We start from the raw sequence: 25,105 nt of genomic DNA on the forward strand, positions 1-25,105 counted from the left end.
TCTAACGTTGAATCTACAACCCGAAGGATGAAGAATTCCTAAGAGTTTTAATTGAGTTTGAAAACAGGAGAAAATCCATAAAAATAACATGGACTGTATGTAAGCTCTCCAGTAACAGTGAAGCAAAACTGATAGATTCCTGAATCAGATCTCTCTCTCTCTCACAAACACACACACACATGCATACACACACACACATACACACACACACACAATACAAATAAGCTGTAACCATAGTGTGACTTTGTACTTTCCAAAACTGTACCAGATGTTACATTTTATTAAAATAATAAATCTGAGTAGGTCTTGATCTTAGCTCCAGAGAGTGAGGAAGTATCCTAATGACCTATACTAGCAATCTGTATCTGCCAAAGAGTGAAAGTGGTTGGTAAAATAAAAATACCCATTGAAAACAGTTATAATCATCTTGAATTTCATGACCACAGAATAGGGGAAGGTCAGGTACAATTGAGATGCATCCTTATGTTAGGGTGATGAGATTAAAAATATTCATATAAAATATATGCATGATTCCACTGTATTAGTTTCTAAATGGAAAAACCATCAAAAGTCAAACCCTTACGATATAACTATAGATGATTCTCTTAAGACAGACAAGGTTTGACTAAAAACATCACATTGCTTGATAGGAGACTCTCTGATATACAGAAATTTTAACAGGACACAGCCCAAAGATAAAGGGAAGAAGGCATAAGGGAATGCCTTGAAGACAGTTACAAAACCAGCTCAAGACTCTATAGCCGACCAAAGAAAGTAAGGACAATAATGCCACTTTCTAATTCATACTCACGGAATAAAAGAAACAAGAAGTCAGGTCTACCATCATTGCCTTTAATGAACTAAAATTTAAGCAGCCATATAAAATTATGTACAGGTATATCATTAACAGGGAAAGTGTCCTTGACATCGTTGAAAGGAAGAACTGGTCAGATCAATGGATGAATTTATTTGTATAACACTGTATGTGTGTGCACGTGTGTGTGTGCATGTGTGCATGTGGGTGCTTATGTCTCTCTAAACATGCACGTAGGCAGATAGAGACATCGGTCATTGTTAGGCTGTAGGATTTAGAGTGATTTTTCAACTGCCTTTTCATGTCATTTGAGACATGTAAAATAAATGTGTGCTGTTTTTAAAGAATAAACTTATTTTGAGAGAAAGGGAGAACACAGTATATGCATAAGAAAAGGAAAGAACCCAAATTCTTAGGATACAAAGAGCTGACCTCAAAGTCTTCACAGTTCAGTAGGGGGAGATAGATTTTTAAACCATCATTAACTGTAGTGAAGTGTACTGTGGGCTACGGCATTAAGTCAGTAAAAAATAATAATAGAGACCCAAGGGAAGGAGTAAGCAGTTCCATAAAGAAGAGTTGGGTAGGGAAGGGTCTCTAGCAACGATAATGCTTCGTGGCTACAGAGAGCATCTGAGGCCCAGGAAAACTGTCAGCAAATGTGTGGAGACATGAAGCAGTACTGTCAAAGCAGGGAGCTCATAGTTCGTTATGTCCTTGTGGGGCCTGGTCCCAGAGGCAGGAATTATGAAGGGCCTTTTTTGCTATGCTGGGAATTCTGGGCTTCATCCTAAAAAAAAAAAAAAAAAATGGAAGCAACTAGGGAATTTTAATAGGGACATAACCATATCTGAGATGTCCCTGAGGTCCTTTCTTTCTCTTTTTTTTAAAAAAGATTTTATTTATTTATTTGTCAGAGAGAGACACAGCGAGAGAGGGAACACAAGCAGGGGGAGTGGGAGAGGGAGAAGCAGGCTTCCCGCCGAGCAGGGAGCCTGATGTGGGGCTCGACCCCAGGACCCCGAGATCATGACCTGAGCCGAAGGCAGACGCTTAACTGACTGAGCCACCCAGGTGCCCCCCTGAGGTCCTTTCTGAAGTCACCTGGTATAAATGGCTTTCGAATGTTTTTGAAAGGAATACAGAATACAAATTTTACCTGCAGCATTATGCACACACGCAAAAACACACACACAGTTCTGTAGTAAGAATTTTATGAAATAATACCCTAATCACATACACTGTTCCCTGAATATATTCCGTTCTATTCCATGTGATGATGATGATGATGATTTTTATTATTATTGTCCTAACCCTCAAAATTGATCTAACAACCTGGAGTCAGCATAAAAAATGTGCAAATTACTGACTTAGGGCAACCCCATGTCTAAGATGCTTCGGTGACTTTCCCAAGGTTCATAGTCAGAGGAAATTAAAAAAAAAAAAATCCAGTCTCCAAATTCCTATACCAGCAATTTCCCCCAAATCTGTGTTAGCTGGTGGTACTAAAAGGCAGTTCCAGTATTAACACAATGAACCGGCTTCTTCAGAATTCTGAGAATCCAGAATAAAGTACAATGATTTTTCAAAATAATTTAGTTTCATTATTGACATGAAGGTTTTTTAATCAGTCATTTAAAACAGACTATAAGGATCTGAAAATAAATGGTCATCCTTTGCCTATTTCTACCCCATAAAGATAGCACTTTAGGATAGATAGGCATGATGTCCCATAGAAATTTCACCCCTTCTTCCCAGGGCACGCTTTATAGAAGGAAGTTATTTTGATGTTCTTAAAATTTTCAGGCCACTATTTCTATTTCTGTAATGATAAAACTTGCTTTATTCACAGCACATCTCTACCAATTCAATACTTTGGTTGCCGCCAGTTTTTTTTTTTTTGTTTTTTTTTTTTCAATCTGACAAAAATCCTAGAGGTTACAGAAATTCAGGTCTGGTTCTGGCAGGAAGTATCATTAGTAATGACTGGTTTGTGGATTAGTGAGTGAGATTTCAAGATTTAATGACAGATCTTGATAAATCAACTGAAAATCCTGGTAAACAGGGAATATGGATTGGTTTATAAACTTAGAATGAATCTCTTCAAATGTAAATATAGCCAATAAGTCTTGCTTTGTCTACTCATTCCTGCATTACTCTAGCACAGAATTTAGACAGGGTAACTGAATCTCCATACCTATCTCAATAAGAGTATTCTTTTTTTCAAATGGGGTTCAAGAAAGTAATCAGGTGAAAGGTACAAGAATGTTCATTGCATTTATTGTTTATAATATTAAACAACAGCAAAAAACCCATCTAAGTGTTCATAAAGAGAATGGATAAACTGTTATATAATCATGAAATATAATATTATATCATGGAGAGAATCAATAAGCTTGCTAATTATATATGTATATATTGGCATGAATATAGAGAATGTTGAGCAAAACAGTAAAAATTATAGGACTCATGCAAAATAACAGTAATAATATAAAGTTAAATATGCAAAACTACCATATTTTTTATGGATAATACATGTGGGGTAAAAATGTGTATGATAATGTAAAACACCAAATTCAGGATATTGATTTTCTCAGAGAAGGGAAAGTGAGGGATTGGAACTGGAAGGGGTGCAAAGGGGGCTTTCCTTCTATCTGCATTTTTTCTTACAAAATTTCTGAGGCCAAGTGATGGGTTCCCTAGTGTGTATTATCTTACGATCTGTTCTTTTTTTTCTTTGTGTGAAACTTTCATAATTTTTTTTTTAGAGAAAGCATGGAGCCAAGATTCCCGGAAAGTGACTTCCAATGCCAACTCTGTCCCTGCTTTGACATGTGGTCTTAGGTGAGTAGCTTAACCCTCGGTCCCTATTTTGTCAACTGAAAAATGAAAACAATAACCCTGCCATGCTTCATCGACTTGAAGTGGAAAACAATTAATAAAAGTCTTGGCAGAAGTGCCTACACTGTTAAATTCTGTGTCAACTCTGAAAAACAGAGGAAGACATTCGTAGCTCTTAGGAAAGCATTCACGGTCTCAGATAGGATGCCAACTTTCTCAGGCAAAACTCAGAATTTATCCAAAGTAAGGTGCATACAGGTGCACACAAAGATCAGAATTACAAACTATCACAAACCCTGTGACTGGTCTCTTACCACTCCCCAATGGCACAGAATAGCCAAATTCAGAGTCACTTTTTATACCAGTTTTCTCCTTGTTCTGTCAAATGGGGTTTCTTTAAGATGACATTGACTGGAATCAAAGGTGGGGTGCTGACAAGTGAATAGGAATAGGACTGTAAACTCTTAGCCGATTGATCTGTGATGCTAATGAGGTCAAGGCAATAGCTTCATCACCTCATGGTCATACGACTTTATGTTGCCTGAGAGGGTTCCAAGATGAAATTGCAATGAAAGCGGAATTCCCAGCACCTTTCCACCCATTTCCCACTTCCTGGCAGGCACAAAATTTACTTGGGATCAATCATATCCTCATTCTGAAGCCAACTGATGTAATTCTATCCCCTCTGAAGTCAGGACTAAGTTCAGGGATGGGCATCAAAAACTAAGCCACTCAGAACTTGACTGTGACCTCAGCAATTATTTCAGGGGTATGCAAGTGACCTGTCCTGCCCCTGCTGAGTGAAACTCAGGACTCAAATGTTGAAGAGGGAAGAAAAGTCCTCTTTATCTTTGGTTGAGCAGGCAGTTGAGCATGCCTGCCATCCTTTAGCCGATGTAGGATAAAGTCAACATTAAGAGTGGCTGAGTGATGAAGTAGGGCTGGAAAGTGTCTTTTCAATACTGCTAAGCCAATGAAACAACTTTCCCTTGAAGGGCTGCCTGCCTTACCATTGGAATTTTCAGTTTTGTTAATAAAGTCTCTTGTTCAAGCCAGTTTGAGTCAGGGTTTCTGTCGCTTGCAATAAAAAACATGCTAAGGTGAAACACATGGTTATATGGGCATTTTTTAAAAAGATTTATTTATTTTTATTTGAGAGAGAGAGAGCACGAGCAGGGGGCAGGAGCAGACTCCCCCGAGTGGGAAGCCTGATGCGGGACTCAATCCCAGGACCCTGGGATCACTGACCTGAGCCAAAGGCAGATGCTTAACCGACGGAGCCACCTAGGCGCCTCTATATAAGCAATTTTAACATTGGCCAGCCTTATTGCAAATGTGTATTGTTGCTTTAGAGGTGAGAAAAAGACAAATAAGTAAGAATGTCTCTGGAAAGCAGCACATCAATCACTTCTACAGTGAGGCTCCACATTTTTTGACACTCCCTCTATTGAGAGGTGGAGTCTATATACTTTCCCCTGGAAAGTGGGTGGGCTTGTGACTGTCTTGACTAACAGAGTATGGCAGAAGTGATGCTCCATCACTTTCGAGGTCAGGTCATAAATGACTATGCAGCTATTGTCTGATTCTCTTGGAACCTGGCTGTCTGTATTCCCTTTTTTGAGATGTTCCCTGTAAGAACCCAGGCACTTTGCTGGGAGAAGCCCAAGCACATGGAGGCTCCTGTTTAGGTACTGCACTCAATGGTTTCAGCCAAGTCCAGCCCTGGAGTCAGCATGGCCCAGGTGTCAGCATGTGAGTGCAGAAGCTTGCAGAGGACTCCAGTTCCTAGCCATAAGTGACCCCCTCCCCCTCCCCACCAATCTTCTTTCCAGTGGAGGTCCCAGATATCATGGAGTGGATATAAACCATCCCTACATGTTCTATCTGAACACCTAACCCACAGAATCTGTGAGCACAAATAAGATGATTCTGATTTTTATATCAGTAAATTTGGGATAATTTGTTACCTAGTAATAATCAGAATGAAAAAAAAGAAACAAGTTAGAAGGGCCTGTACCTCTAAGTATGAAAAATGAACATAGAAAGAACAATACTTTCAGTCCACCTTGGTTAATGCTATATTCTGCGATATCAAATCTTATCTATAATTAATTCTGAAATAATTATAGTTAAATGTACTAGCAAGCAAACAGATGCAATTAGGTGAAAGCCATTGAAATGTCTTAAAATTGGAAATTATGTGCTTTTAGATGCTGTAAAATCTTGAAAAATATAGAAAAAAGCCCCAGTGAAACTGGCTTTATTTAAATTGTATTTCCAACTTAACAATTGACGAAAAAGGCAATATAAGAAATCAAATATCAAACTCCCCACCTGAACAAAGCTGAATATTTTTGACCTACACACTTTCATTGTTTTTTTTTTTAATGAATTTCAAGGTTGCATCACCCATAGCAAATGAAAAGACAAACTTTAAAAGTAATTGTTAAAATATATTAAAAGCAACGTGTTAAAAATTCTTTAGGAATTTCCTTACTCACTATTTTACATTGAAGGCCATGGAATCTGGTGTGCAGGGAGGAGAGTAGAATTGTAACATATTAATATTTTTTTCCTATTTTCCTTTTTTTAAAGAAAACAGTCATGATTGATTTCTGAATCTCCACAGTTTCAAGTCATATCAAAGGGTTGGGGGATGGTTTGTAGGTAGATGACTCTCAATAACTTACTTTCCTCAGATACCTGAGATAGTTTTATGCACAGACAGTAGAAAATATGAGCATAAAAAGCAGCTTGACACAGATTCCCCAGCTCAAACTTTTTTTTTTTTTTTTTTGAGAGAGAGAGAGAGAGCATGAGCAGGGGAGAGGTAGAGAGAGAATCTTAAGCAGACTCCAAGCTCAGCCCAGAGCCTGATGTGGGGCTCGATCTCATGACCCTGAGATCATGACCTGAGCTGAAATCAAGAGTCAGAAGCTTAACTGGCTGAACTACCCTGGAGCCCCTCAACCCGCCCCACCCCCAACCCAGCTCAGTCTTCTTGTGAGCCCAGTTGTACTGCTTGGAATACTCATGCCTGTGTTTAAGTAAGTGGCCTAGGTCCTTAGCACTGAAGGAAGGTGAATGGCGGCCTTTTCTTTTTCCCAAGGTAACTTCCAAGTCCCTGTATTTTACTCTGACAAGAACAATAGCAAGAAAAGTCCTGTTGAGACCACACATTACACACAAAAAGTCTGAAAACCAAAGCATGAATGGATTTCTCAAAGCTTAGGACAGAAAGGGAAGCAGCTTTTGAGGTAATTCCAGTATCCCAGCTCCCTGACCATGTACGAGCCAGGATGCCAGTGAAATATGCCAAGGCCAAACGGCAGCACAGAGATGCAGATGTGGAACAAGGCCATCTCCAGAAGAAGTTCAGCACTTCCATGCTCCTCCACTTTCTGATAACATGGAAGGAACTGACTCCCAAGTTGCCAGAATGATAGCCAAAACAAAGCAGGGGGACAGTTGAGAAGACAGGGATTTTTTCCAATAGCCAAGGTCTTGGCATGACTTCTTTAGGCTCCTGGAGGCAAGTAAGAATGAGATCTTGAATATTTCATACTATATAGAATAAAATAAAGAACTCTTGAGGTATTAAGAAAGCTATAGATGAGGTAAAGTAGAGGAAGAAGATTATGGAAATAAAGCTGCTTTAGGAGGCTCCAAAATGAAAAAGAAAGAGGTAATAAGAATACAAGATCTAGGGGCGCCTGGGTGGCTCAGTCAGTTGAGCGACTGCCTTCAGATCCCGGAGTCCTGGGATCGAGCCCCACATCGGGCTCCCGGCTCGGCGGGGAGCCTGCTTCTCCCTCTGACCCTCCCCCCTCTCATGCTGTTTCTCTCTCGCTCGCTCTCTAATAAATAAATAAATAAAATCTTAAAAAAAAGAAAGAATACAAGATCTACATTTTATTCCATTCATATAGCTCCTTTTTTGACTTGAAGTGAGTTCTAGTTTTATAACCTGGGATTCTCATATATTTATTGATAGTAACAAAATATATTAATCTACCCATGTTGCCAGACTTCTCTTTTCTGACCCACCTGATACAGATAATTTTGTCTTTGGGTCTTGAGTTTCTCCCCCTTACCTGACATCTAAGACGAGTTCTGCTTTATCTGGAGTTTTGTTGTGCAGAATTGGAAGCATGAAGAAATAAAGGTGGGAGAAAAGGTAAACCAGAATGAAACAAAGACCTTGCACTTGTGGTTGAGAAAAGGAGAATAGTAAGTAGTGAACAGTAATAGTAATAGTAGTAAAATACTGAATGTTTGAGAGAGTGGCATGCTCAATAGAGTGAATTAGAGAGTTAGAAAAAAGGATTTAAAAAGTAAAATTGCAAGTTGCTGGTTGTCTCCTCATTGATATTTAATTAAAAGTTGGAACTAATTTTTATTTACCTTTAATTGTTAGGCTCCTTACTGGATGTAACTGGAGTCATCACCATATTAATTTAGGTGATATTTATTTCCAAAAGGGAAGGTGAGCCCTAGATTTTTAATATCTACCTTACTCCTCACTGTGGGACCAATGAACTTATCCTAATAGTGATGGTTTCAGGATTTCATCTCTATCAGAGTATTCCACAAAGGAATATATGTTTTTTAAAAGAGATTATCAGATAAGCAGTGATTATATGAAAACAATTCATTAAAGTTAGCATAGATAGCTATATGAAGGAATACAGGATGAGACAGAAGAAAAGAGTATATAGTGAATGGACAAAAGAGGCAGGTTGGTTCAAACTATAGGAAGAGCTTTACGATCAATTTTAACTGGATCAATAAGTTGACTTGTTTGTACACAGGAGAAATATAAGTCTCTTGAGAAACTCAAAGTGCACACTGTCATGATCTTATCCATCATTCTCACATTCGTAAGTGCAATGTGACATCTTCTCAGTACAGAAACTGACACTGGAAAATTTAACTTCCTTTCTCTGGTGAGATAATGGTAGAATGTACTTTGAAGTACTGGCATATACGTATTAATTATTCTCATTTAGTCGATAATGAAATGGAGGCATTCAAAACATCAAGTGATTCACTTAAGTGAGCTTTCCGTTGAATTCATATCTTTTGATTTCATGCCATTTTATGCAGACTTACTAGGCTGGTTTACTGGGAGTCTAGCCAATCTTTGATGAGCGGTAGAATCTGTAATGCAAGACTTAGTCTACTTAGTCAACAGACAGGAGAGGCCCCGTGAGAAGGAAAGAAGGCAGAAAAATGTAAGGATGACTAAAAGACTAATCTTAGACTTTTCTTATACAAATTAGAGCAGAATAAGGCTAACCAAAAACAAAAAAAACAAAAAAACAACTGATGCATCTAATTTGTGAGGACCCTGAAGTAACATAGAAGATGCAGAAATCAGTGCTGAGGGAGGTGGCTATTTGTTATGGGCATATGTGAGTATGTGTGTCTGTCTTTGTTATCTGTGGTATCGTTTGGATTTGTTGCTTCTCTCTCGTATACAAGTTATTGGACACTAGAAGTCTATGTCTGTGGTTTTACCTGCACATAGAGAATTAAAACTGAATACTGTTTTGTATCACTTTTCCTTTCAAAAAGTCACAGGAGTGCTTCTAGAGACAGATCAGGAAAAATAAATTCTCTTAATCTTTATTAACATCAGAGAGCATTAAAAACTTGAAGAAGTAAATACATCAGAGTTTCTTCTGCAATGAGTTGAAAATAAACTTGTAATTATTAGCATGTAGAAATTATAAACAGAAAATAAAGGTACTGCTGGAAATATTCAAATGTTTTTAAATTTGCAATTTTAAATTAAGATCAGGAGTCCTTAGATCTACAGCAATGGTAGAGCAGGACTATAAAAGTGAAAAAACACTTAACTGGGAGTCAGGAAATATGCAACTTAGTCCCTGTTCTCCCACTCATCAGGTCTGTGAACTTAATAAAATCTATCTTGGATCCCAAGTCCCTCATAAGGTTGGACTAGACCGGTATTTGTTAAAATATGTCCTGAGGAGCATTTATTTGGCAAGATGCTCATGAGTATTTCATATATACACATATATATGGCAATAAAATGCTATTTCAACAAAATTAAATAGCTACAGACACTGTAGAACAGAACTGGCAAATTATGACTTGCAGCCTAAACCCAGTCAGTTTTTTGTAAATGCAATTTTATTAAAATTTAGCCATGTTCATTAATTCACATGTTGTCTATGGCTTAATTTGCACTATAATGGCAGCCTCTAGTTGAGCAGTTTTAACAGACATCATTTGGCCCTCAGAGCCTGAATTCTTTACTCTCTGGTCCTTTACATAACAAGTTTGCTGACCAGGCTATAGGCCTTTTCAAAACTTTCAAAGTGATAATGTGAATTCCAAAACCACTTGACTACAGAATCCTTTTATTCCCCAACAATTATTAGCAGAAATAGCATTCCTTGGAATAGTCTAAATTATTTACAAGATCCCAATTCTTCTCTGATTCTTTAAAACATTCAACTAAATGACCTCATCTATCTCATTAATTCAATCATTCAACAAATATTTTTGGAGTATAAGCTCTGGGCCAGATAATGTTTTGGGTACCTGGGATATAGTCAAAATATAGACAAGGAGACTTGTCCTCATGGAGCTTACATTCTGAGGAGACAGAGCCAAACAAGGTAAATGACATACTGTATACTAGAGGACGGCAGATGTTATGGAGAAGTGGACCAGGCATGGGAGACTGCAGTTGTAAAGAGAGCAGTCAAGAAAGGCCTCACTAAGAAAGTGACATTTGGGGAAAGACTTAAAGGAGATGAGTGAAAGATCCATATAACGGGAAAGCATTTAAGGCAGATGAAATGGCCAAGGAAAAGTCCTAAGAAACAGCAAGAGGTCAGTGTGGGGCAGAAGGGAGCAAGGGAGGGAGAGAGAGGTAGAAGAGGAAAGTCAAAGAGCAGATTTGTTGCCAGATTACAGGGAGCCTTTGAGACCATTGTAAGAACTTAGGTTTTTTAGTCCACCAAAAAAATAAGGGCTATTGGAAGAGTTTGAGAAGATATATGATTTTATTTTCCTTTTTAAAAGATCACTTCGGCTGCAGTGATAAAAACTCAGTGAGGTTGAGAGAGGAAACAAAGAGACTGGAAGGGCATTATTGCCATAATCTGAAAGTGAGAATAACAAGGGCTTGCATAGAGCAGTAGCAAGACAGGTGGTGGGAACTGGTGGTACATTCTTGGGGAATAGAGCCAGTGAAATTTTCTGATGGACTGAAAGTGGGATGTGAGAAAAAGAGAAGAGTCAAGGGTGACTTCAAATTTTTTTTTTTTTCTTGCCAATGCAAGAAAAAAAGCTAAAATTGATTAAAAACTAAGATGGGGATGATTGTAGGAAAGGTGAGTTTTTAAGGGCATATCAGGAACAAAGTTTGAGGTGATGAGCAGGATATATGAGACCTGGGAAGAGAGATGGGCTGGTGATGTAGGTGCAGAGGTCAATAATAAATGATGGTATATAAAGCAACGAGATTATTCAAGAACAGCAAAGTAGATATCCATAGACTAAATCCTGGGACACTCCAACATTTGGAGGTCAGAAAGATAATGAGGAATGGAGGTTGAAAAGTAGCAGCCAGAGAGTAGAAGCAATCACAGAAAAGTGTGGTGGCCTGGAAGCAAGTGATGAAAGACAGAAAAAATAACGATGTCAAATCTATTACTAGATCAAGTAGGATGAGGACAGAGAATTGAACATTAGCTTTAACAATACAGAAACCCTGACAAAACCAATGTCAGTAAAGTTATGTAGACCAAAGGCTGGAGTGGATCTGGACAAAAACAAAAATGGGTAGAGAAAAATTGGAGACAGCTAGTAATTTTTAAATTCCACTCTTATCTGTTCTTTCTGGAACATTTCCAACCTTAAGGTAGTCCTGCATTATAAAATAATTTCTCCTATACTGCCAATACCTTTTCCTCATCTTTAATGTCTATGCAATGCCAAACATATGGGTAATAGGCGAAAATTTCCTCAGCCATCTGAATGTTTCCAAATACACATTATGTTTGAAAGAAAATAAGTAAAATATTTGGATAAGTAACTGGATTTTTCATTTGTATATCTAGACATGTACATGGTATCAAATTAGATGTCTGCAAAACAGAAAATTATTAGTAGTAAATTAATTATGCAGTAATTTATAGTTTCTGTTGGAAGAACATTCATGTGTTAACTTAAGAACCTGTATCTTCTTTTATCTTCATGTTTGTTGGAAATGCCAAAAATCTATAATAGTCAGATTATTCCTTGTACTTGAGAAACTTAGACACATTAATTTAGCCTGGCATAATAAACCAAAGTAATCTCACATTGACCAGAATCATGATTACAGCTGAGTTGCTTTATACACACATTTCGCTTAGGTCAATAAATGTTTGTTAAATAACAATAAATAAAAGATACAACATTTCAATATTCTGGGAATTTCACTTTCTTTTACACTCAAGTCTAGAGTATAAATGAAACACAAAACACAAATTTACAATTTGATAGCTAATCTATAACATCTTACAAGTCTAACCTAGTGGTTTTCAAATCTTACTGTACAGCACAATCATCTGGAGGGCTTGTTAAAACACAAACTGTTAACCCCACGTCCAGATACAGATTGTTTGAAATTATTCTTGCATGGGTAAAAGGTAGGAAGAGGTGCTGAGGGGCAGAGGGGCAGACTGCGCTGGTCAGCTCAACTGCTGATTTGTTCTCGTATCTCTCTGTACCTTTTCTCCTTTGGCTCTTTATCACAGGAAACCCTTGTTCCCCAGGCTGCTTGCTGCCCACTGACTCATGATTAAGTCTGGACCGTGAGGATTAAGAGGGAGATTAAAGGAAGGAGGGAGACAGAAACCAGTTCATTTCTCCCCTGATCTCTCTGCTTCTTAAGCGGCCATCCGTGGCTTCCCCATGGCTTCAGTTCCCAGGGGGCAACTGCTCTGTCCATGGTCCCAGCTTCTACTGGATAGCCCCCACTCAAGAACCAAGATACAGCTGGGTGGCCCTAGTTATTGTTCCCTGGTGACACTACATCTGGCCTAAGTACCCCCCCACACACTTTTTAAAAGATTTTATTTATTTATTTATTTGACACAGAGAGAGAGAGAGAGCACAAGCAGGGGGAGTGGCAGAAGCAGAGGGAGAAGCAGGCTCCTCGCAGAACAGGGGGAGCCTGATGTGGGGCTCGATCCCAGGACCCCGGGATCATGACCTAAGCTGAAGGCAGATGCTTAACCAATTGAGCCACCCAGGTGCCCCTGACCTAAGTCCCTTTAACACCTGGGCTAGTAGCAGCTTCCTGCTATTGCTAAACTCGGGGTGGCTATGTTGATCCCTGGTTAATTTCTCCTCCCCCCCCCTTTATAAATGTCAATCATCAATGCTCTGCAGCAAATTCCTCAAATGTGTTTTCCTGACTAGGCTAGGACTGATATGGCTACTAAGGATTTGGGGGTTATTATGTTTTGTTTTACTGAAGTACAGCCTAGGCTAGCATAACATGTCTAATTCAGATACCCTTCTCTGCCTGACCCTGTGTGATGGTAAATCTCTTTCTTCTTGCATTTCCGGACCTCATCCCTAAAGTTTATGGACAGTAAAAAGGAAGCAGAGAGAAAAGATATATTGGGAGGAGGGAGAAAGGTGATGGGGGGGAGGGTCTTACAATATTTTTTTCACCCACAGATGAACCTCTGTGTCACTGTTCTGTAAATGTTGAGAGGCTGTCCTAATGTTCAGAAAGAGTGTATATATATGTGTATATATATAATATTAATATCATATATATTAATGTAAATCATTCAGAAGAGATCTAGTATTGTTATATGTGGGGAAAAAGTTAATTTAGAAATTTATTTTTTTAAGATTATTTATTTGAAAGAGAGAGAAAGCAAGCAAGCAGGGGGAGGGGCAGGGTGAGAGAAAGAATCCTGAAGCAGACTCCCCGCTGAGCATGGAGCCCAATGTGCGGCTCGATCCCAGGACCCTGAGATCATGATCTGAGCTGAAATCCAGAGTCAGCCACTTAAGTGACTGAGCCACCCAGGTGACCCAGAAGTTTACTTAAAAACCTGGGAAATATTTAACCTGTATCAGAAAGTCCCTCTGTCAAATGAAAAAAACCTCAGATTGTTGGAAGGCATTTAGTGGGGTGTGTGCATGAGTGTGACAGTGTGTGTGTGTGTGTGTGTGTGCGCAACTCCATGTCTGTGCATATGTTTGTTAATGTCTTTTGAGATATCTGCCTTACCTCATTTCTCATTTCATAAGTTCAGATTATTTCCAGAGCCTGCTGAGGTCTGGCAAGCCAGGCTCAGGATGGACGGTAGTCTAAGGATAGAGGGCTCTGAAAAGCAGGGGCCAGAAACACCCACCACTTGTTCTGAAAAACTAAAGGCAGCACATTTAAACTTGTGGCAGCAGTGAGCCATGTTGCAAGTGTCAACACACGTGGCCTCCAATTTTAAGTAAATAAACAGTAAGTGGACTGATATTCAGATGCACCCTATTTTGCTTATGGAGCATTGCCCATCCATGTGGCACACACAGTTGATGCTATCTGTATTGATCACATCACATATTTTCTGGTCTGCAACCAGAGTTCATAATATAATTACTAACTAAAGGAAATATCCATTTAAGTAGCCTTAATTTTCATTAATAAACAGAGCAAATGTGGTGCGATTCTTCTCTCTGACATATGCTCAATATTCCAAGGACTGATTTATATGCTGCTCCTCTGTGATTTTATCCATTCGTAACACAAGGTAACCTGTTAGCCTGTGAGCCAGCCACTGCCCGCCCACGCTCTATGGTATTGAACCATACGGGAAGTCCAACAGTGTGATCAGCTAAAGAAGTCTGCCAAGACCTAGTACTGATTTCTTCCAGAGCACAGTATGTGTCGTAAATATTGTAGCTGGTTGTCTGTTTCTTAGCAATAGTCTGATGTGTATCCATTTGTAATTTTATTTTACATAAAGTACAATTATGAATGATACTTTGGTAGCTGTTTGTTTTGTTTTTGTTTTGTTTTTTCATTTTTTAGAGAAACAAAATCCAATAATTTTACTCAGGAAACTATTACCATATACTTGTTCTAGAAGAAATTATAGATTTACTAGAGTTCTGTCTTATGTTTGAAAACTCTTGTTGAATTTTCAATGGCTATATGGCAATATTCTTTTTTTTTTTTTTTTAAAGATTTTATTTATTTATTTGAGAGAGAGAGAACGAGAGACAGAGAGCACGAGAGGGAAGAGGGCAGAGGGAGAAGCAGACCCCCTGCCGAGCAGGGAGCCCGATGTGGGACTCGATCCCGGGACTCCAGGATCATGACCTGAGCCGAAGGCAGTCGCTTAACCAACTGAGCCACCCAGGCGCCCCTATATGGCAATATTCTTAAAAGACAAAGTATTAGATACGAAGGGTGAGTTGATTCATTTTCTGACTTAACAAAATCTGATTTTAGATATTCAACACTGTATTCATAGTTAAGCTTTTCTTTTTCACCTACTTCTGGGAAATCTTCTCATATGAATGTTTTCTTGTCCTAATGGAGTCCTGTTACTTTTATATTTCACATTATTTTGAGTTTTAATATTATAATGTTCTTTCTAATTTTATCCTTCACTGAACCAGCTTTGCTCCCTTGGTCTATTTTTTTTAAATGAGAGGTAAGATAAATAAAAATACTAAAAAATGTAAAATATTAACTGAAAATACAAGCTCAAAGGACACAGAAATATTTTGGTTTAAATAAATTGCACTCTGTTAACTAAGTCTTAGCTCAGCAAAACTAAACGTCAGAGTGCTTGACACTCATGCGCAACTTTTACAAATTGTAGTTAAAGAATTATGTTTTAATAATGATGTTAAAAGAATTTGACAGGATATCAGGGAAAACCATGACTAATCTGATTTCTAAAGTGAGTATAGTGCTTGTGAAAAAACTCTTTTCGAGGCATTTTCCTCTGAAGCTACTACCAGAAAGGACCAGAAAGACCGGACAGACAGTGGTGGACCAGCAGGCCTAAACTACACTTTGGCCTCTTTCCAAACCTTATATATTCAGAACACCAATCTTAAAGAATTATCTGTGACCTTGTACTGGATTTCAGGTGTTACAGGGGCTTCAGCCAGGCATGGCAGATTTCTTTTCCTAAAAGCCAGAATGATCCTTCTTTCCTCTTGAGTCAAGTTCTATCTCTGTATCATATGGGAGGCATAGTCCTCTGCTCTTTCTTGGGGCCCCTCATGGGTGTTCTGGCTAGATCCATGCGCCCATCTGTAGAACATCTAGGCAGGGTGCAGAGCAGATCCTTAGCCCCTCGTGACTGTCCTGTAATTTCAACATCTTTAAAATTTTCATTTCTCTTGGAAAATGAAACTAAAAAGAAACAAAGGAGAAAAACCCTCTTCTTTGATTCTACTGATTTCAGCATTTTCATTCTTTGTAAGTCACTGTAAACTTTCCTGGGAGGGTGGCTTTCGCTCTGGCTGTCTGCTTATACAATACGAGTTCTCTTCTTAAATGACTTTGATGTGGTTCCATTCCATGTTTTTATGTAAACGACTCCATGGAATGTCATCAATGCTCATAACCACCAAATCCAACAGCTTCTCTTGAATCTTTTTCTCTTCATCACATTTGTTAATTCTTGTTTACCTTGTCCTGGCTGAAATCCTTCTCATTTAACTACGGCAATGTTTGATGACCCCTAATCTCTAACAATTTCCCATTTTTTGTGGGTTCTTTAATCCTTCTTTCCTTATACTTATGGATAGTCTCCTATCATGTATGTTTTCTCAAATCAGCTGAAATGGATTTATTCATTCAATCCCAATATCACAAAAGTAGGGGACATCCCTTAAGGTAAAAAAACAAATTCTTTTGGGAAGAAAGGGAAAGTTTTTTACTTCAAAAACATGTAGATTTCAACTATTTAATTCATATCATAAAAAAAAACAGGGTTAGTAAATTAATGGACAGCACATCCAAAATGGATTAATAAGTGAAAGTCATGAGTTTAGAGGATTAATTTATCCTCTTAACATTGACACAAATTATCCCTTGATTTCACTTTGAAAGAAACATAATAGATTATATGGATTATGGATATGAACCAGCATGGTAATTTTTTCCTCCTTTACAAATAGTTTAACCTCTATTCACACTGTTAATAAAGCTTTATAGTTTCTTCCTTGAATGCAGTGCAACTCAAATGATGCTTTGGGTTACAATATTTATGCATGAGGTATAACCCTACATATGTCAGTATAATAACACAGATCAGGTTTGGACTTTCGTTATGGAAAACAACCAAAGTAATATCACAAAATTCTGTGCCAAGCCTATGACAGTGTTGTCTCAAAAATATGTTGACATAATAGGAAACAAAGTATCAGGAAAAACTCAGTGTGTTAAGACAACTGTCCAACTAACGAAATACAATTGGTTTGATGCAAAAGTCTACTCTATTTTCAAGGATGAAATATATTTACAAGTTGTAAACACACTTAGTTGTATTTAATTAGCAGGATATTATATGAGGTCTAATGTTTTCAGGTTTTTTAAACTTTTGTTCTTAGGAAGAGTTTAAGTGACTTGAATGTAGGGAGTTTTTTTTTTTTTTTGAATGTAAAGATTTTCATATCTCAGGCAATAACTCATGACTTATACATATTTCTTTTTAAGGTGACATAATTGTTTAATATATAATACTGAAGTCCTTCACAGACTTTGCCAACAACCTACTTTTAAATATAATATATAATTTGAATAACGATGGCATATCATTGGTTCACAAAAATTAGCATGGATTAGAAATCATGTGGAAGGTTTATTAAAACACAGACTACAGGGCAAACTCAATAGATCTGCAGAGAGGCCTGAGAATTTGCATTGCTACCAGGTTCCCAGATGATGTTGATTCTGCTGGTCCCGTGACCATACCTTGAAAGGACTGGTAGAAATTGAGTTGTTTATAAGAATTCTGAGAATTACTTCCAGCCAAATTTTAGGTCACTTGTAAAAAAATTATCTACCACATCCAAGTTAAAATGAAACTTTTCATTAGTTACTAATGCAGAATAGTTTTGTTTATATTATTAACTTTTTCAGTAATTAAATTTAGAATTCACAAGCACGCTGGCTGCCAAGAAGTCTCCCTGCACTTAATTTCATTTTGGCATAAAAATAATATTTTATGTGAAATAAAATAATATAAAAACCGCAGGCAGAAAAAAAAAACCCGCAGGTGAATTTTTCTAACTATCCACACTTGAACTTGCATATACCGTTGTAATATTTTGATGCAAGATTCATTGGTTTATGAAAAGTCCTAAACACTCTGCCACCGAAGGTATTTCAGATTAAGTTCAGATCAGTGAACAAATTGCCAGTGAGTAGATGACAGGTAGACTTTTATTACAGCTTTTGGTTAAAAATATTAAAATATTTCCTACTTTATTAAAACCAAGTTTCTTATCATTGTAAATATCTCAATATTTCAACATATTTATACTACTTATCAATGAACTCCAAACATATTTTTGATTCTCTGGTTTTGAACTGCTCAAATGTTATGTGCTTAATTTTGTGGAAAAAAGAACTGAACAATGACCAAAAAAAAAAACAAAACTTCCGAAGTGTAAAATACCTTTCTATAGGATTGGATGCCTTAACAGTTTCATATAAATATCACAACCACTATATTCAATAAATTATCCCTTCGTCCATATTACTTTTTATTAGCTGTATCAACTTGTATTCTATCCGATTTTCTCCTTGTATATGTGCAATCTATCTGATACAGATTCTAAATCAGAAAGTTAAAATACTTATTAAAGTCTTTTACACGGTTAAGAATTATATAAAATTTTTACTGGACTCAATTGAGATTTCTAATTATAAGTTCCTTATTTTTAGATTTTTGGTATTTTCAGTGGCACTGAAATTAATGTCCTAGCATGAGCAGCAGGACATCAAGAGCGCAATCAAGGCAGTAAAGACAGGTGTCAGCCATGCCACCTCGGCAATCAGTCTCCTTGGTTCAGATAATCTCAGAGTTGCTCTCCCATCCTTACCCCGTGCGTCTTTCTCCCACTGACCTCCATGTCTGACCTGTCCTGAGAATTTATAATCAAGAAATTATTATTGTCGCTTTCTGAAACTGGCATACTTACAATCAGGCGGCATCTTTTCCATAAATGTCGTGTAATATTCTTTTAGAAGTTCAAAATTTTCCTGATTAATACTTTCCTGCAAAGAGACATCGCCAAACCTAAAAACAGAACAAAGAACACAATTAGGGGTTCTAAAGAAGCTCCTGAAAGCAACCTCTCCTTTTTAGGTAGATGGCAAGAGTTTCCTAAAGGAGTCTTTTTTTTTAAGCTACATTGCACAGTGGTTATTTAAACACATTCCAGTCTCCACGGGCCCTGATCCCACCAATCCCTTTTCACACACCAAACTATTTTCACAATCATCAAATGCAAACTGGATGAAAAACCAAATCTGTAACACCAGCTCCTGTGCTTACGCATAGTTGATATGTAGTTAATGTGAGTTTCCCCACCCCTGCAGGGTTGTTATTTCTACAGTGCAAGAAACCCTGCCTCTTCTTTTTCATTCCTCGAATCCTCTTCACCCATGACAGCTGGAGGAGGGTCCAGAACATCAAAAGCGGACACTTGGCTGCATACAGTCTTGTGTCCACTGTCAGTTGCTGTAGGCACATGTAGACCCCTACAATCCCTAGAGAGTGGTTTACTTCTGTCAACACTTCTTTCTCTACTTTTTTTTGTTTTTTTTTAGAGAGGGAGGGAGAGAGAGAAAGAGACAGACAGAGAGAGAGAGAGAGAGACAGGGGAGGGGCAGAGAGAGAAGGAGAGAGAGAATCTCAAGCAGGCTCCACACCTAGCACGGAGCCCAATGCGGGGTTCAATCTCATGCCCCTGAGGGTCATGACCTGAGCCAAAATCAAGAGTCAGACATTTAACCGACTGAGCCACCCAGGCACCCCCAACATTTATTTTCTGTCCACACCATGAAGGCTGACAGCCTCTGTATTGGTGCTCTTCTGCCCCTTCACCACAAAACTCTCTACCTGGGTATCACTGACCTTGTGTTTTCTTTAAGCATTTTCCAGATTTAAACTTACGGCCAAGTTGTGCCTCTATAAAAGGATCATACGTAAATGGCTTCCAATATGTATCGCCATCCAAATCTGTATTTCTAGATACCAGCTGAAAATTTCAGTGTGAATTATCCCACCCCATTTCAAATGCAACATAAGCCCAAACTGAAACCACCTCCTCCTTTTGTTTAGAATTAAACATGTCCCCAGTATTCTTCTATTAACTCAGGTTAAAATCTAGGCACTCTTTTGGATTTCTTCTCTTTTCGCCACCCCATTCACTATTCATTGATCTTTTCACATGTCTGGCAGACTTTCCTTCTTTTTCTTTAACACTGTCATTATATATTAGGCGTTTAATTATATCCACTCTAGACTGGATATAGAGCCTCCCAAATACCCCAGCACTGTGCCTTCAGTCTCCTTCCCTTCCAGTCTACCCTCTACACCATGGTCAGATCATTCATTCATTCAACAAATATTTATTTAACATTGACTATGTGCCAGGAGCTGCATGTGCAATAAATGAAATGTTGGAGAAGTGATTCTAATGCCTTTCTTCCTATCAGCTTACTAAACTTCACTGCTTCTTCTCTCCCTGTAATGACAAAGTCTAATCTCCTTAGTTTCACATCTAACTTCTCCACAAAGGCTTCCAAAAACCCTTGTGGGAATGTAGTTACCCTCTTCTCCCTCACCAGCAGCATATTGATGCCTTTGGGACTTTCCACATGCTATCTTCCCTCTAACTAGAATGTCTTATCTTCTTTGTCTGCTTGATCAATTCATCCTTCAGGCTTTATGAGAGGCTCATCTACTCCATGAAATCTCCCTGATGAATTCCTCTCCCATTTGTGAATCACTTCCTTTCCTCCATTATTCCTGCCCCTTCCACATCTTTGCCTATTGCATGAGTCAAACTGTAATGTATTATTTGTTGATCTGGCTTCTTTATGGGATGGTAAGCTTTTTTTAGGACAGGGATCATGTCCATTCATCTTGTTACACTGCGTGCTCCCTGTGTCCCACAGCTAGACAGAGTAGTGCCTGGTGCAAGGTCAGTGTTCAATATTTACACTGAGTTAAACTTGGAGAATAGGAATATAGACCCAGGAAAATCTACAGGACAGCTTCTCTAAACTCTGAAATATACTCTTAAAACTTTTTCAGAGATTATAATCAAAAGGTATTTTAAAAATATCATCCTTGCTGGAGTAATGTCACTGTTATGGACTAAATGTTTGTGTCCTCCCCCCTAAAATCACATTTTGAAGCGCCAACCTCCAGTGGCTGTGTTTGGAGATGGAGCCTCTAAGGAAGTAATTAAAGGTCATGAGAGTGGGGCCCTAATGCAGTAGGATTAGTGTGTCCTTGTAAAAAGAAACACCAGAGAGCTCACTCTCTCTGTGTACACAAAAAAGAAGTCAAGTGAGCACACAGAGAAAAACTCAAAGAGAGCTCTCACCAGAAACCAAATTGGCTAGAACTTTGACCTTGGAATTCTCAGCCTCTGGTACTATGAGCTATACATTTCTGTTGTTTAAGCCACCTAGTCTGAGGTATTTTGTTATGGTAACTCAGAGTAATTAGTACATAATTAAGAATGGATACGCATAACATACATTTTGGCAATGGGTAAATATGTAGTAAAATATTACAACTGGATTACATAGCATACCTAACTTATAGATGTTGCCTGATAAAGCTCAAAATTCAGAATCAGAGAAATAAGGTTCAGAGAACAGAGAGGAAGTGATTTACTCAGATCAGTAGTTGGCTGATATCAGAGTGCCAGCCTTCCTGCTTCTCTTTGAATTTTTTTCCACTTTGCCATTTTGTCTCCTTTTCAAGTCTTAAGTGTCTTTACAGCTTCCAGATATGAAAAAAAGTATATATGTGTGTGTGTGCATGCACACACAGACACACATAGATAAAATATGCCAGAGAGAGAAGAGAAATGGAAAGGAAGGGACCTTTTGTTTTTTATATTTATTTATTTATTCATTCATTTTTTTTTGAGAGAGAGAGAGTGCGAGTGGGGGGAGGGGCAGAAGGAGAGGGAGAGAGAGAGAGAAACTTAAGTAGGCTCCACGCTAAGCATGGAGCCTGACGCAGGGCTCAGTCCCACAACCCTGAGATCATGACCTGAGCTGAAATCAAGAGTCAGACGCTTAACTGACTGAGCCACCCAGGCGCCCCATGGGAAGGGACTTTTTAAAATAAAGCGACTAACAACTGAAATAGTCACGATGACATAAATGATGCAATCTAACCTAGTTTAGAGGGCTTGAAAATACAATGGTAACTACAATGCTAACTTTTCCTTGAAAAGTCTGTAAATGGGGACTCTCATGTCTCTCTCAAGACCACACTCACAGGCCTTAACTTATTAATTCAAACCCAAAACACTCTGTAATCTAGTATATCAAAGAAGAGGCAATTAACTGAAAGTACTGTGCTGTTTTTTTTTTCCTCCAAATTGAACAATTTATGTTCCTAAATATCATTTACCTCAACCATTGGACTTGCTGTGAGGCACATATATTCAGATGACTGGACTATAATCTCACTTTAGGTATTGATGTGGAAAAGTGCTCAATCCTTGTACAACACAGTGAATAAAATTATATTCTGATTTATGCATACTATAAGAAAAGAGATTTATGGCTTCTACACAATTTGAAATTAAAAATGCAATATAAAGGTGCCACCTGATTTTGTAACTGACAAGTGAGAATTATGAAAATCTATGCTGTCCAGGAAATAAAGAGGGAGAGAAGGAAAAACCACTGCAAGAGAATAGATAAAAACAGGAACCTTGACCGTCACTGAAATTCAGGAGGACATAAATGTAGTGGCATTTTTAATTTAGTAAAAGACATCGGTACAGGTTTAACACATACTTATCAAGTCATGGCAAAGAATATGCTAGGCGCTTTTTAACTGATACCTATGGGGGAAGGACACATTTGGAGAGTGAATTATGGACAAGAAGCATTTTAAATATGGAAGACTATCAAACTCTCCAAAAGTTCTTCCCATCGGGGAACTTCTCCAGCCAGGCCTCACGGCAGGATAGCAACTTCTTTCTCCAGAATCTCTTAAAAATGTATTTTATGAACTTTAAGTCTTATTCACATTTTCAATAATCTCTACAATTCAACCATGTAAGATACAAAGAAGTGTTTTTGACAGTAACTCACGGGACTGTGTACAATCGTCTGTTGTTTGACTAAGCAGGTTATTATGAAAAGATGTGCTAACCTCCCCCAGTAACAACTATTGTAGTAAACAAAAGGGAAAAATAACAGTGTTCTAGGTCCAGAAAAGTTTGACCCAATCGGCTGAGTTTACAATGCTGAAATACATATGAACGTAAACAATGCTAAAATTGGATACACACACACGGTATTTGGAACCGTGAAGAAAGTTAATCCACGTAAATAATTTGGCATTGGCATCAATATTTTCCTTGTTCCTTTGCCGCGTTTAAATTTGATGTGGGCCAGGAATCCTGAAATATGAATATTTCTCTTTGCCATCTCGAATGACTTGGTATGATAAAAAGGAAAATGTACCTATGAGTCTATCTGAGTTTCGTGTGCAGGAGCATAGGGAATTGCTCAGCATACCCATAACACCTGAAAAGAACAACTGAAGTACCAATTTTCTACCTGAAGCTTACCTCTCAGCAAGAGTTTGTTGTTCATTGATTCCAACATTAAAAAGTACTGGCCACACACGGAGCAATTGTCCCTCTTTAATCTGCAAAGGCAGTGCCTCAAACATCCCAGCTGGAAGCTTCACTTCCACCACGTAATGTTCCCTGAGGGCAGCGGAGGACAAAGAGAAGAAGCTTATTTCATTCATTGTTATGTTAGAGTCATTGGAAAGAAACAAACAGTTGGAATATAGAGCTGATTTAGGTTGTTGGCTGCTATTTGCTTCTTTTCTGTTATTAATTCATTGGGGTATCATTTTGTTCACTTCACTATTAAATTACTTGGCATAAAGGACTATTTACAGTTTTAAAAATTTTTCTCCATTACTCTGAGTTCCTTTAGGAAAGGAAGAATGTTTAGTTCATTTGTATAGCAGGGCCACGTGCATAAGAGACTCAATATTTATTTTCTTAATTTAATCATTTTTAAAACCCAGTCAGAATCAAGAATAAGAAAAGTAATTTAATGCTGGATTTTTCAATATAGGGACACTAACAAACCAAATCATTTAGGATACCTTTGAGCAGGGCCTGATTGTTACTATTTGATGAACCTCCCTGTTTGTCATGGCTTGATGGAAATGGAATGGTTTCATTACTTAAGATGTAACCTTTGGGGGTTTCTGATCATTTTTGCAACATTAGCACATCACAGGAACAGCTTTTTTTCATTGGAAATTTCCATTAAAAATTACCCCTAATGTTCAGTGCTGAAAATCTGAGTTAGGATTCACAGAACATGGTCAATGAGAAGAGCTGCTTGTACATTTTTAAACTTGACATCTTTTTTTTTTTTTAAAGATTTTTTATTTTTTATTTGACAGAGAGAGAGAGAGAGCACAAGCAGGGGGAGCGGCAGGCAGAGGGAGAAGGAGAAGCAGGCTCCTTGCTGAGCAGCGAGCCAGACATGGGGCTCGATCCCAGAACCCCAGGGTCGTGACATCAGCCACAGGCAGCTGCTTAACTGACTGAGCCACCCAGGTGCCCTTAAACTTGACATCTTCTGATGCAGTGTGAACTGAGTATTGAAATATAGAGAGTTTCGCTCAGAATTTATGAAAATCCATGTGTTTCTGGAGCTATTATATATAGTGCTGGGATTGTAATACATGTTATTGGGAAAAGAAGCACCGGACAATTAGTGAGTCTCTTTGTAAAAATATTTTTAGTTTTCTAGTATAACCCTACTGACACATACTACTCCAGATGATGGACTCAGATTTGTTTCTTACCTGAGCTTCGAACCAGAGAACTAGGAAATACTATGAATCCAGCAAGCAGGGGTGTTAGCACTACCCTCAGATGAATGGACACATTATTTTTCTTTTTCAAATTGCTCTCAGTGCCCTTTACAAAAGCCTGGCTAACAGGGCTGATGTTTATTTATTTCAAGTCTTTCAAGAATATGAGAAGAATTAATGAATCTGTCCATGTGTAAAGGTTGCTCTGAAGGTGAAACATTTTATAATGTTTTACGGTAACTTTTTGTCAGCTTTATTAAAATGGAACTGGCATAAACTCAGGCATTTTAAGTGTATAATTCAGAGTTTTAGCAAATTTATA

General features: G+C 38.0%; 1 protein-coding gene across 8 annotated transcripts in view; it reads right to left on the reverse strand.

The window, feature by feature from the left end:
• INPP4B (inositol polyphosphate-4-phosphatase type II B) overlaps positions 1-25,105 on the reverse strand; it is a 797,414-nt gene that overhangs the window by 54,040 nt on the left and 718,269 nt on the right. For all 8 annotated transcript variants that reach the window (XM_032412907.1, XM_032412905.1, XM_032412906.1 and 5 more), the window contains 2 exons: positions 23,507-23,647; positions 18,869-18,966 (listed from right to left, as the gene is read on the reverse strand). In XM_032412907.1, coding sequence (XP_032268798.1) covers positions 18,869-18,966; positions 23,507-23,647 — 239 coding nt within the window. The remainder of the gene's footprint in view (positions 1-18,868; positions 18,967-23,506; positions 23,648-25,105) is intronic.

The sequence above is a fragment of the Phoca vitulina genome, unplaced genomic scaffold, assembly GCF_004348235.1.
Source record: "Phoca vitulina isolate PV1807 unplaced genomic scaffold, GSC_HSeal_1.0 scaffold14, whole genome shotgun sequence".
In the NCBI taxonomy this organism is placed as follows: domain Eukaryota; kingdom Metazoa; phylum Chordata; class Mammalia; order Carnivora; family Phocidae; genus Phoca; species Phoca vitulina.